This window comes from Coptis chinensis, chromosome 2, assembly GCF_015680905.1.
Source record: "Coptis chinensis isolate HL-2020 chromosome 2, ASM1568090v1, whole genome shotgun sequence".
NCBI lineage: Eukaryota > Viridiplantae > Streptophyta > Magnoliopsida > Ranunculales > Ranunculaceae > Coptis > Coptis chinensis.
This window is the reverse complement of record NC_141457.1, coordinates 38,535,416-38,549,701: the sequence shown is the minus strand read 5'-3', so window position 1 is coordinate 38,549,701 and position 14,286 is coordinate 38,535,416. Positions and strand designations below refer to the sequence as shown.

General features: G+C 34.0%; 1 protein-coding gene across 1 annotated transcript; it reads left to right on the top strand.

Annotated features, from left to right (window-relative positions):
• The first annotated feature begins 11,369 nt into the window (after positions 1–11,369).
• On the top strand, positions 11,370–12,065 carry LOC147515971 (large ribosomal subunit protein eL29z-like). Its single transcript, XM_086588692.1, has 3 exons — positions 11,370–11,503; positions 11,587–11,692; positions 11,790–12,065. Exons 2-3 carry the CDS (start codon positions 11,591–11,593, stop codon positions 11,871–11,873), a joined length of 186 nt encoding a protein of 61 aa, XP_086444818.1. The 5' UTR covers positions 11,370–11,503; positions 11,587–11,590; the 3' UTR covers positions 11,874–12,065.
• The last annotated feature ends 2,221 nt before the right edge of the window (positions 12,066–14,286 follow it).

Sequence of the window (14,286 nt, the reverse complement as noted above, 5' to 3'; positions counted from 1 at the left end):
AGTAAAAAATAAATCAAAATAAAATCAGCCTACCTATCTGGATAAGTCTGAGAAATAGGATGAGCGAAAAAAAGATAAGAGAAAAACCTGTGTAAACAAAAATTAGTTAGTTGCTTCAGAAAAGAAAAAGAAAAGAAAGTTTACATCCAAAGAAAAAGAAAAGAAAAGAAAGTTTCCAAAAGGAAAGAAAAATAAAAGTTAGAACTCCAAAAATAGAATCAAAAGGAGTCAAAAGCCAAAATAAGGGCAAAGTATGGAACAAAAAGTGTAGAACCAAAAGAACAAGATTTTCTCTAAGTTACATAATATGAAGACCCTATTTTCTCAGACTTGTTTTTTTGAATATTCATTTATTTCCTTCTTTAACCAACACCTACGCCCCGTATCACCTAATAAAGACCTCTAGCTCAATTAGGAATAGGTTGGTGTGATAGTAAGAGGTAGATGTGTTTGATCGACCTCAGCTTCCTTGGATTGTCATTAAGGTTGCGAGGAAACATGTGCCTACTGCACACTGGAGTTAGCAAACTTGAGTGGAAAAATCAGAGTGTTATGTGTTTTGACACATTCCTTGTGAGAACCTACTTAGGCATGCTACCCAAAAACTTCAGAAACAGACATTCCATTGCATTTCATATCATAGTTCATTATATAGTTGTTTATCATAAGATGATTTGATTATTATGTATGTATTAGTTTAAGTTTTAGAATAATCATCTTTGTTTAAATACTAGTGAGATGTATAGATTCTGAGATAAAATTAGGGAACAATTACTTTTATTTTTTAGTCGTTGTAGTATAAATGAAGTTTGTGAGTACCTTCTCTAGAAAACTCTCACGAGGCTATAACTCGTCCACTTGGGAATTCTTAGCGGTTTAAGGCCTTATTGTATATGGTCAATGCAATCGCACTCAGTGAAACGAGACTAATTAAAAATACATTTTTGGCCACTTATTTTAATTTCACATATTTGCTTGAGGACAAGCAAAATGTTGTTTGGGGATGGTTTGATAAGAGCCCAAAACTGTAGTTTAAACCCTTTAATAGTATTTCTATTTAGGCTCTGTTTGGTACCCTAGATTAGCTGACTTGTAGAGTGTATAAGAGGCCTGGTGGGCTATTTTTGGTTTGGTCCGTCTGTTTTGTGTATAGTGTATATAACTTATGTGTGGCGAAACCAGGAAAGTGGGTATAACAGTATCTATGGGTAAAGTTAGGATGCGGTTATACAACATTGTGAAACCACGGGACATCTCAATAAAAAAAGAGTAAATTAGAAAAGAAAAAAAAAAAGGAAATATTGTACATTCTTCTTCTTCTTCCTCGCCCATTCGGTGTTCTCTCCAGTCTCTACTTCCAAGTAAACTCCCCTATCCAAGAACCCAACCTCATCTCTTCATATGTTCCTGGTGACTCTTTTACCCAATCAAGCCTCACAACCTCTATTAAAATCTTTTCCTCTCTTCAACCATTTTATAGAGAACCAATCATTCGAATTTCAAAGAAGAATAACACATTTAATTATTTGGGTAGAATTGGGGATTAATCATTTGGGGTTTTGATTTGAAGAAGAGTTTCACTGCATATATGAATCAACTCTATTTCAGGGAAAGAAATACCAACACTTCAAGAATTTGTTATTTATAATGTTTAGATGGACTTTGGGTTTGGGTTTGAGGATTAGTTGAATAAATAAATCAGTCGGAAATTGAGTACCAATTTAAAACATGTTGTTTACTTTTTTTTTTTTTTTTTTAGGTTCTCTGTAATTTGAAGCATCCATATTTGCTTGATGAAGTTGATGGTAGATTTTGTTATAGCGATTTCAGTGGACTTTGACGTTATTTCATATATTCTTTTTAATTTGTCCATTTTCATTTTTCCTTCTAAATAATTGTCTAATGTTTTACACAATCCAACCACAACCAAACACTGAGCAAGCTAAAGAAATAATTTCTACACTACTGTTGTCTTGGTTGCACAACTACTGAATATGTGCATCATTATGCAGGGTATGTAGGTACTGCCAAACAGAGCCTTGGCCAATCATGGTATTAATAATATAGGTTTATCACTAATTACGTATTTTTTAGTATTTCAAGCTTCAGAGTTGAATAAATGTCAATTCGTTACTAATTAGGCGCTAAAATGAGCTAAAGTGATTGCTAGAGAAGTTCATGAAGAAAGACCAAGTTTAATAGAGAAAAAGCCTTTAAAAAGCCCAAGTCAAAACGGTTAAGTGAAAGTCAAACCGGATTAGAGAGCTGAAGAAAAGTCAATAAAACTTCAAAAGGCCATATCTTTAGACTCAGGCCTTCGATTTGGGCCCATTTTATATCAAAATGACCGGCTCAGAAAGCTCTTTCCAATAGTCTAGGCCTTAACTCGATCAGAGAAGTATACGTTAGTGAAAACACATACTACAGTAACACGACTAGAATTAGAAGTCTTGGATTCAACCAATTGGGTTATGGAGTTGATTTATGGGTCCATAACCTAGCCTAAAAACCCATGCACGATTTTATATCATTATATAAGAGAATAAAAACCTTAAACTCTCTCTCACTCACCTCTTAGTTAATTAATTAATATCTCTCTCTCCCTTTTAGTTTAAGTTTAGTTAATTAGTTTAGTTTGTAGCCTCCATTAGAACTATTTAATAAAAACTTTAGTTTATTCAATTCAATTACTTTTTCTTTACATTATGTCTTCCTTTCATTATTTTAGTTTAATTAATTCAATGATATTAGGTTAATCCCCCATTAGAGGGAGTGATTATGAAGCCTAATGAGGAATATATTGCTTAATAGAATTATTGAATTGTGTATGTATTTCTATGAGTTTAGTTTATTGTATGACTTCCAAAATAAGCATATAGTAAATTAAACTAGGAATTGTTATAATTAAGTCGAGAGACTTTGTTGTAATAATCATACATGCTAGTAATAATGACTATAGAGATGTAGGTTGTTGCTAGGGATGATAAAGTTTGAGGCTTTAGGTTGGATCATTGTGTGAAAACCTAAAGATGATCTCTTTTCAATAGATAATTCTATTTTTGTTTGAAACTAATCATTAGGTGGATTGATTACTCTTTCTATAATTTTCTCTTCCATCAAAACCATATTTTTATTAGTTTAGTTAATTTAGATTTATTTGATCCATAGTATAATCATAGAATAGAAATCTCTCAACATAATATTACTCTCACCATTGTTTCTTTGTGATTTAAATTAGTTGAATTTCTTTTATTTATTGGTAGTTTAGGAGTGGAACGAATCCGTACTCTTTATATTACTTCATTATTATTTGAGAGTATGAATATTAATCTAAGCACTTATTTAGTTGATTGATTATTTGTGTTTACGCATAGATAGTTAGTTTACATAAACTTGTAATTATCAAGGTCCATATCTCAAAATATGGCATTCTCCAAAACCTATCTTGATGAAGAAGAAATCAAAAAGTAAAAGCAAAAACAAAAAGTGAAGTGTGAGGTGTCTCAATTGTAATGGAGAAGGACAAATCAGTAAAAAGCCTAAAGTAGGGGTATATAAACTAAAAGTGAAGGAGAGAGAAAGCATCCATTGCATTTAGGGTCCAAACTATTTGGTTTGTAGGAGTAGAGAATGCACCTAGACTTAATCTAGTGTCGTGTAGGATTTAATTTCTAGTCTTTTATTTTTCAAGTCATTTTTACTTTATTGTTCTTCATTTCTTTTCATTTCAATCTTGTTATTTTTCTCTATTTCAATCAATCAATCTACTTTCTTTTGTTGTTCTTGTTTAAATCTATCATTTCAATCACTTTCTTTCAATATTTTGAGTTATTTCAATCTTCATCAACTTAACTTTCAATATTTTTCATTCATAAACTAAAAACTAAACAAGCTCTAAACTAAGAATCTACCTTTTTCTTTCAAACTCTCATCATTCAAACTCTAAACAATCTAAGATGAACCACATCAAAAACAAACTTTGAGATACTCTAAACTAGTGTACTTCACCTTTTTTAGGTTATAGAGAAATTTATACCACTTATCATAAAAGCTACGACTTAGCACCAAAAGGAGCTTTAATCACACTTATTATGAAGATCAGAAACTACTATAAAAAAGTTCTGAAAAAGTCAAAGTCAAAGGTCAAAGCCCTCAACTTAGAAGACCAGAGATAGAGGTCTTTATCACTAAATATGACATTCTCCAAAACCTATCTTGATCAAGAAGAAATCAAAAAGCAAAAGCATAAACTAAAGTGTGAGGTGTCTTAAATGTAATGAAGAATGGCAAATCAATAAAAAAATATAAAGTAGGGGTATATAAACTAAAAGTTAGGGAGAGAGAAATGCACCTAGACTTAATCTAGTGTCATGTAGGATTTAATTTCTAGTCGTTTTTTCATTCAAGTTATTTACTTTATTGTTCTTTATTTCAATCTTGTTATTTTTCTTGTTATTCAATCAATCAATCTTCTTTTTGTTATTCTTTGTTTCAATCTTCATTTCAATCCTTTCTTTCATAGTTTATGTCATTTAAATCTTCAAAACAACTTAAGTTTTCAAAGTTCTTCATAACTAAAAACTAAACAAGTCCTAAACTAAGAGTCTAATTTTCTTTCTTCAACTCTCAACATTCAAACTCTAAACAATATAGGATGAACCACATCAAAATCTTTGATATACTCCAAACTAGTCTACTTTACGCTCCAGCCCCTCCTACAGCTTGATATACTTGTCCACATGAGTGTACAAGTCTTCCAGTTTCTCAGGACGCTCTTTCATTAGCAACCTGGACAACTAGGTGTGTTTCTAAATAGCATTGGTGAAGGTTAAGGTGGCAAAAGACTCGTTGAGGCCGCTCTCCATGGACAACAACTCTGTCTTGAATCATCCTAAAAAGGAGCGGATTGATTCGTCACTTTTCTGAGACAGTTAGAATAGTGAATTGAGGTCGACCTTCTTGCGTCAGTTGTGAACGTACTATCCAACGAACTGGTCAGTAAGCTTTTCGAACCTTTCTATCGAATTTGGTTATAGTGTATAGAACCATTCCAATGCGCCATCTTTGAGACTGGCGGGGAACAATCGGCATTGTAGATGGTCCCACTCCTGAGCACTATAGAGTGTGAGGATTTGGATGTATCGAGCTATGTGTTGGCCTGGACACGTGATGTCGTTGTACATCGCAAGCCTAGGCTGGATGAAGGCTTGAGGAGAGGGTTTACTGAGTACCTCAACTGTGAACGGGGAAGCCCGATACGTCTTTTGCATCTTTTGGACGATCTGAGTGGCGTCGCATTTAACAGCACTCTGAGCAAGTCACTAAGAGAGTTCGTTGATTTGATGGTTCACTACGTTGATACCTGGCATTAGTAAATCATGGTTTGAGTTGGGGTTTTTGTTGTTCATCTTAAATCTAAGTGGGAAGAATGGTGATGGAGAAAACCCCACATTTTTCTTGATTCCTCTATTGTTTTTGGGTTTGTTTTTGATGAATAATGAAGTTTAGAACTAGCTATTGTTGTTTTGATGTTGAAAACATTGAAATAAGAGTTGTTTGATAATGAAAAGTATGAAGAACATGATATGAACAAGATAACTTGATTAGCAAGTTATACTCATTTGATTGATTCAAATGAGTATAACCAACTTATGTTGGGTGAATGAATGAAATAAGAGATGTTTTGAAAAACTATATTGTTATGAAAATCAAGATAACACAACTTGAATGGAAGAAAAGCAATAATATTCAAACAAGCTTCAAGCTTTAAGTAATGAAAATGGAAAACAAAGTAAATAACAATTAAACTATATATTTAAAACATTTAAACTACTCCTAATGACCAAAGATTAATTCTAGGGTAAAATTCTCTCTCTTCTCACTTTGGTTTATATACTTCACCATTTACCTATTACAACTTTGCCCTCATCCTTTAGAAATAAGACACCTCATTAGGATTTTGGTATCTTCTTGAACAAGCCTGCTAATGATGCCAACTTTTAAGTTGTTAACATAATCTTTGGTCTTGTGGGTTAAGGACATGATCTTCTATCTTTTGGTTTTGAGTCCCTAACTATTGACCGTTGACTTTGACATTGACTTTTCAGCATTTTTTCTCCTAAGCTAGAATTTTCCCAAGCAGCGTCGATAGCAATCCTTTTTTATGCTAAAATGCACGTATTATGAATATACGCCCTAAATGGCTTGTATCTTGCAAAAGGTAGCAAAAGCTATAAGTTGTTTGTTCATTAAACATAAGAAGGGCATAATTGAAGCATTGTAAAGGTAATTAAACGCACATTTGAGGACTGATCAACTATCCCCAAATAGCATTTTGCTTGTCCTCAAGCAAAGATGAGAGAGAAAAAACTAAGATCACAAATGTGTGATTTATTATACTAGTCTTGTTTCGCAGAGTGCGATTGCATTGATCATATGAAACAAGGCCTTAAACCACTAGGAATTCCCTAGTGGATGAGCTTAAGCCTCATGAGAGTTTTCCATAGAAAGTACTCACAAACTTCTTCTATCTAGTACAAAGGTCTTGTTTCCTTCTTTATTCTCAGAGGTTTATACATCTCATTAGCGGGGGAATAAGGAAAAGCTCCTTTGAACTTAGAATAACATATACACAGTAATTTAATCATCTCAAAATAAACGTGCAAAACATGAGCAGTGAAATGCAAAAGCAGAGTCATTTCCGAAACTTTTGGATAGCATTCTTAAGGTGGGTTCTCACAGAAATGTGTTGTAATCACAACTCTCGGATAGATTCACTCAAGTTTTATTTTCTCAAGTGCAGAGGGCACTTATATTCCTTACATACACGAATGACGTCCAAAGAAACCGTGGTCGATTGATCACAATATCCACAAACTATCACACCATCCTATTCCTAGTTAAGCTAGAGGTCTTTTATTAGGAGTTACGGGGGCTAAGGTAGTGGTTTTGAAATAAAAAGGAAGGGAAAACAAACTCTGATAAGTTGAGAAATTGGGTCTTCAGGATATTTGTAACTAGAGAAGAATCTCGTTTTGTTCTTTGCTTCCGAATTTGTGATTCATTCTTTAGCCCTTTGGCTTTGTGACTCCATATGATTTTGATTTTTAGGAGTTCTAACTTTGTGTTTTTTTTTTTTTTTTAAAATTGACTCCATTTGATTTTGAACTTTTGGGAGATTTCGATTTTTGAATCTTTTCTTTTCTTTTCTTTTCTTTTCAAAGCAACTAACTGTTCTATTTTTGTACAAGGTCTTCTCTTCTCTTTTTACCGTTCATCTAATTTTCAACTCGTCAGTTACGTAAGCTTTTTATATATTGTGTGTAGTAATGGGTTAGGGATTGATGGTGAAGAACAAAAAGGCTTTTAGAAATTTTTGAAGGCTAAAAAAGGGGTAACTAAAGGGGAAAAAAAAACTATCTTTTTGGGTTTTTAACTTTTATTTGGCTATATCGATCCAAAAAAGGCCTAAATTCTCTTCTAGGATATGGTGTGGTGATCAAGCAAGTGTTACTATAAGAAATGCCTAGTATCCTAATATACTAATATACCTAATATAAGAAATTCTCTTCTAGGCTATTTTAAGAAAGAAAGAAATATACTAATATATCTAATATAAGAAATGCTTAGTTTTTGCAAAATGTTACTATACCACCCCCAAATAAAAATATGCTTTATCCTCAAAGTATGAAGAGGTAAGAAAAGAAATTACCATAGGAACATGAACAAAAACGGCTGTACACCAGTACTCTGTTCTTCGTGATAAAAATATACCACCTTTAAACAAATTTGGAGCGCGTGTTGCTGGATATAGAACAAGAAATACATGGTTTGTTGTTGGATATAGAACAAGAAATACATGGTTTATCTAAATAGTAAGCTACGTAATTATTCTACTATGAAATTTTTGGGTTTTTATATTTATATTTGAAAAACATATATAATACAGAAATACGAAATTTTTTGGCATGATGTATTTGTATTACCTTCTACTCATATACCAAATTCCGCATAAACAAAATTCTAAACATGCATTCATACTACTAACATAATACTAATATAATGCTAACAGGTTAAGAAATAAACAGTGTGATATGTAAAGTATGTAAACAACTATCTATACATACACATATAAAATGTGTGTATGTGTGTGTGTGTGTGTGTGTGTTTTTTTTTTTTTTTTTTTTTTTTTTTTTTCAATAAATTGTTTTTCTCAATCTAAATGTATCTCTAACCATATAGAGGGTTTCTACAAGAGAATAAAATCATACGTTTATCCAGTATCATTTTGGTTACTCTGGGACGTAAGATTTTAAATTTTTATATATATCCTTAAGTTTTGAAAACTATGTAGAGATATTAAAAAGATAACTCGTACAAAAGTTATGATTTCTAAAGCTATGTTTGAAAACAAACCATAACAGATGATCTTAGACAACTTTCGTATCGGCTCTTTATTGAACCAATCCAGTCAGACTGTGGTTTCAGTTATGTGTGTTTGGGGATTTACTGTGCAAGACGTAAGATGCCTCATATGAATATCATGGTGATATGGGCGACCCTTAGTAACACATAACTGATTCTCAAACCGCCCTTAGAAGAATGGAGATTGCGTACTTCTAAGGGTTGGTCTATGTGGAATCCATTGCCCGTGTTTTGAAAAATACATGACTAGTGTTGTATCGAGAAACTCTATTATAAGCACAGGAAAAACAATAACTTTTATGAAAGAGTGAGAGAAGGGTTTTTCTTTTTGCCTTTTTGGGTTTTTGTTCCTAAATTACTTAAAACAATGACAGAAAAATAGAAAACTACTAAGAATCATTACTATAATGAAAAGTGATTCTCCCAATAGAATGAAAAAAAATGTTTGAAATTAAGCGACTCTAATTGAGAACTCATCATATGGTTTGGCCTCCCTAAATTGTGCACCTCCTTGTTTTGCAAGAAAGCGAATCTAGTGAAGATGACTAGCTTTATTTCTAGATAATCTAGTCTCTCCTCTCCTACTCTCTAGTTAGCCCTCGTTAAAGTCATTCCAACTAGATTGTAAGACAAAACTCGAAACAACTAAAAATCGCTCACAGAAGGGAAAAAAAAATTTGAATTAAAAGGTCTCCAATTGCCAACCATTCCATGGTTTGGCATGCCTATATAAGACGAAGCATGCTAAACAACCACGAAAGGCAACCATAAGATATTGAATTCATCTAAGTGGTGTCTGTTGTCACTTGAAGATCTCAATTTGGAGATCGTAATTTTGGAGATCGCAGTTGATAGTTAGTCTTGAATTGGCGTGATTATAGTTTAATTGAACTTGATCCTTAGCAGGGTATCAAGTTGATTAGTTGATAGCTAGCCTTTTAGGGGCGTTACTATGGTTGATAGTTAGACTTTTGGGGGCGTTACTATGTTTGCATTTGATTTGTATATGCCAAATTAAATTGGTTGGTTGATATGAAGCCTCGGTTTTTGGAGTTTAATTGACCTGCAAAAATGTGAACTAGCACCAAAGGGTAAATACAAACTACTGGTAGTAACTGAATTGAACATGTGCAGTTGACAATAGCTAGCTAGTGGTTTGGAGTTCATAATTTGAAGATATTGATCCTGAGTAAGGTATCAATACGTTAGTATGGTACCCATTGTGGGTGTTAATGTAGCTAGCCCCAGTTTTGAGGCTTGATTGACCTGCACTAGATCGAGCTAGTTCCAAAAAAGAATTAGTGCAAATCAATGAGAATTTAGAGAAAAATAGAGCATTGAGCTCAAATTATAACTGGCTTGTACTTGTGCTGATCGCTGTAGCAAGCGCCAACTCGGAGTGTAATCGATCTGCATTAGGTCGAGCTGTAGATATAGAAATTAGTAGTATAATCAAGGTCGATAGTTTTAGTCGGAACACTTGCATATTGGGGAGGGGGTCAATATGTGGATGACCTACAAGGTGGCACTAAAAATGTCCAATGTCAAATGCCAATATTAATCATTGAAAATGCCAGTTATGTGATCGATTCAGCTCAGAATGAATCTGTTCAAATATTTTTCCGAAAGTGGTCCATGTTGTGCCGAATGTAAGAACCAACTATGGAGTTTCTCCTTTCTAAGAAAACCATAGGTCGTTGCTATTAAAAACATATAGTTATTGTCTTCGAAAAAAACTCAAAGCGTCATTAAGATTTTGAGTTTTTATTTGCGTCCTCATTATAAGAGCTTGTTATTCCTCCTGAAATTGACTTGGAGTAACGACAGTGCCTGTTCAAGCTCCAATGAACTATTGACCAGTTATAAATTGACCAACTACTAAAAAAGGAATGAATTAGTAGAAAACATTTTTAATATTTGAGGCAGTGTGCTCAAATCATAGTTGTATTTAGTATGCACATAAACACGCATGGGTGTCACAACTGTTTTAGCCCCAACTAGGAAACTAATATCCATTTCCTTGCTCAGGTGATGTAATGGTATAGCCCCCAGTTGGTAGTTTGAGTAGCATGTACGTATACAAACTTGATGGCAACAATTTTCGATCAATCAATGCAAGTTTAGTGACATATGTTTTGTAATTCAAAAAGCAAACTAAATTTATGATTTTTGTTATCAATGACACATTGGTGCTCAATTTTAGGTTTCACACAATTTAAAAGACTATGGATAGAACCTTGACCAATTACGTTGCTTATACGTTTGAACCTTGTTCTCAAACTTAACTAGAAATTTGTATCAATTCCTTCAAAACTATTGATAAGTTTGGAGACCTTTTCCAGGATGGTAATAATCTGTGAGCGTAGCGAACTCTTGGGTCGGGTTCAAAAATCACACTAAATTTCACTTCGTTGGTGTTTGTCTTTATACCCCTCCTCACCCTTTCTATACTTCTTATTCACAATACCCAACCTCTCTCTCTCTACACTCACGCCCATTGCATAACAATACATCTAGTAGAGGCCCATATAGTAGCAGCATTGGAAATTTGGAAGGATGTTTTTTTTCATTTGCTCCTTCAAATTTGAATACACAAGGCATCTTAGTCACCAGATAATGCAGCGGGAGCAGAAACGGGACCGTGAGAGCGTCTAAGTTGGGAAACTCTGTGTTCTGGAGCAGTTTCAAAGCACCCATAAATATAAATATGTTTAATATATATTAGAATAGAGATAAATCAAATAAATATTGAATTGAAAAAAAAAAACACTTTTACTAATTTTTCATATATAAAAAAATTATTTATATTGGAGTAATTATGACATCATCAAGAACACTACTGTAGTTGAGTCAGTATAAGCCCAAGAAAATTCGAATACCACTTACCCAATTGAGAACACTCATAGCGAACCGAGTGAGGCCCACAAACTAGCCTAATGGGCTTGATAACACTGGAGGACAAGTCGGTAATTTGCTCAGGTTCTCACTAGGGTTTCAAAGTTAGAAAACATCTCTTATTGACTTCATTCACAAAAACGAGACAGCGGCTGAAAACTCATTCCTCCTTACCACAATTCAGGTAAACAAAATTCTTCCTCATTCGTTATTTGGCTAATCTTTAACAATCTTTATAAGTTGAATCCGATCTTTTTTTTTTTATAGAGAAATGGCAAAGTCAAAGAATCACACAGCTCATAACCAGTCTCATAAGGCTCACAAGAATGGTATCAAGAAGCCAAGGAAGCACAGAAACGCTTCCACCAAAGGGGTAACCATCATTTTTTTTTTTGCCCCTATCTCATTTTACTATATATTTTCTTTTGATGTAAATGTTTAATATATGTTTTTTGTTTGTGAATTTAAAGATGGACCCAAAGTTTTTGAGGAACCAGAGGTATGCAAGGAAGCATAACAACAAGTCAGCTGAAACTGGGACCGAGGAAGAGTAAATGTTCAATCAAGGAGATTCACTACTTTTTTTTTACTTTGGTTGTTATTGTTTTAGAAAGATATTATTGTGTTTCAGTATTTTGACTCCCTAGTTGTATGGGTTTTGAAGACTAGATCCATTTTGTTTTGTTGAAGACCAGTAGTGCTGATGTTTTTTAAGATGATTAATGGTTGAGTCATATGTTTGGATCTATATGTTTTCCTGTTTTGTGTGAATACCATGCTGATTTTAGGTGCAGTGTAAATTTTGTTCTACTAGGAAAGATTGTGTATGCTTTGTTAAGTAGGTTGTGACTCTTGACTTGTTTAATGTGAGTAGGTTTTGTGAATAATTAGTTTCTTAGTCATGTTTTATAGGTTGTGATGCTTTGAAACATCTCTGTTGACCTTAGACGACCCTGTGCATAAGGCTGCATGCTATATGCAGTTTAAGGTGAATGTGCTTTTTTTATGACTGAGGACAAGTTTGGTGCGAGTCTGATCTTATTCGACATAAAGCTCCCTTGGCTAGACGTGTATGCTCATAGTCTAGGTGCCCTTTTGATTGCTGTAGCAGACGTGAGACTCTCAAGGGAGGAGAAGTTTAGTAGTGAGTTGCGCACAAGTGTAATGTGAAGAAAAACTTTAGCAAAGAAAATGATTGATGAAAACATGAAGAATCCAGGCCATTAGCAAATGAAGAGAGCGAGGGACTTTCTTTGATGGGAAATGGCCTGAGCTTCATGAGTACTAATCGAAAATGGTAACCAGAAATCTGTAAGGAAACTGGTGATCTAATTAGGACAAACCTTTTGTGTAGCCCGACTAGTAGTTGGAACTTAAAATTGAAAGTTTTACTGCATAATTGATGTTGAATATAGGTTGAGACTCTTGACTTGTTTATTGCAAGTAGTTTTTTGTGAATAATTAGTTTCTTAGTCATGTTACTTAGATTGATAAGTTTTGTGGTTATCTCTAGTACGGAAACTTTAAAAGAACTAAGTTCTTGGCAAAATTGCCTCGTGTGGTTCTGATACTTGGAACATCTTCTTTGACCTTTGACAATTAGGAGATTTTGCAATGGCTGGCATAAGTTGCAGGTGCTGATGCTGTCTAGCACTGGAAAAAGGTTGGGACTTGCCTGGTTTATTTGACACAAGGAGCCCTTAGTCACGAGCTTTGATGTGACTGCTTAGCTCTTGTCTGCTGTCATTGACAAAGGCTGCACAGGAGAGGTTCAATAGTGACTAGTTTAGGACTTTAGGCTCGAGTTTGGAGTAAAATACTCAAGTGTGACTCTTAAAGTCTGCTGTTAACACAAACTGAGTGAAAGGTTTAGGTTTTCTTGAAGTAGTTAGTTTTCTTTAGCAGAAAACTTAAGAATTGGAAGGCAAATGAATAGAGCGAGGAGAAATTTATGCTAGGAAATGGCCTTTTGAGGTTCATGAGGATGGATCGAAAATCACCGGTTGGGAGTCTTTGAGGCTCCTATTAACACAAACCTTTTGTGCAGCCTGTGGTTTTGTGAGAAAATCTGTAGCTGCAGGATCTGGATAGAGGTATTTCGCTTAACCATGTATGCTGTAACCTTTTTCGCAATTATATTTCTAATTACCATTATGATTCACATGTGGAGGCACAATTTCCCTGACTATATGCTTAGTTTCATCTTCTGTAAAGAATATTCGCTTCTTTTTATTTGGTGTTTTTATTTGTTGAATTAAGTTTCTGTAGTTGGCTCTCATAGATAAGCATTGTTTCAGTTTTTGTTCCCTTTTAGAGCCTAATTAATGCTGAACTCCAATAGAATTTTCCATAGCAAGATCAAGTGAAGTTCAAATTGTTCATACTGTTAACTGGCGCCGCAATTTGGAGCTATTTAAGTGTGAGTTTTCTGATATGTTGAAAATGGGCTTGATTTCAGGTATTAATTCTGTTGTTTCGTCACTTTCTTCCATACTTCAGTTCTGTTTCTGTTGCTTTTGTTGTTTATTGACTTTATTATTCACTTCTTTGGCGAGGTATTGCAATGAAATCCCAAACCCTTGCTAATAAGAAACAACGCAACACTTAGATCAGTCCCAACTTCCCCACCTAAGAGTCTAAGACCCTACTAAATATAAAATTACAACTTCAATAGCCAATAGTGGTATCATGGACGGGTTATCTAGACAAATGTGACTACATTTTTATTTCTTTCTGTTTTGCTAAAAATGGTATCATGGACAGGTTATCTAGACAAATGTGACTACATTTTTATTTCTTTCTGTTTTGCTAAAATTCGTTAGTTCTCGAGAAACCTGTTCCCTCCTAACTCATTACGGGTGTTTGGGCAGCAAAGTTTCTAAAGCCCATGCGTAAAGCCGACTTAGCTGAATCTTTTGTGTGCCCCAACTCTGTTTGGCGGTAGCAATTAGTGTTGTGTAACATGGT

Coding starts and splice junctions, on each gene's coding strand:
- LOC147515971 (XM_086588692.1), top strand. CDS start 11,591: ATGGCAAAGTCAAAGAATCACACAGCTCATAACCAGTCTCATAAGGCT. Junction 11,693..11,789: donor GAAACGCTTCCACCAAAGGG/GTAACCATCATT, acceptor GTGAATTTAAAG/ATGGACCCAAAGTTTTTGAG.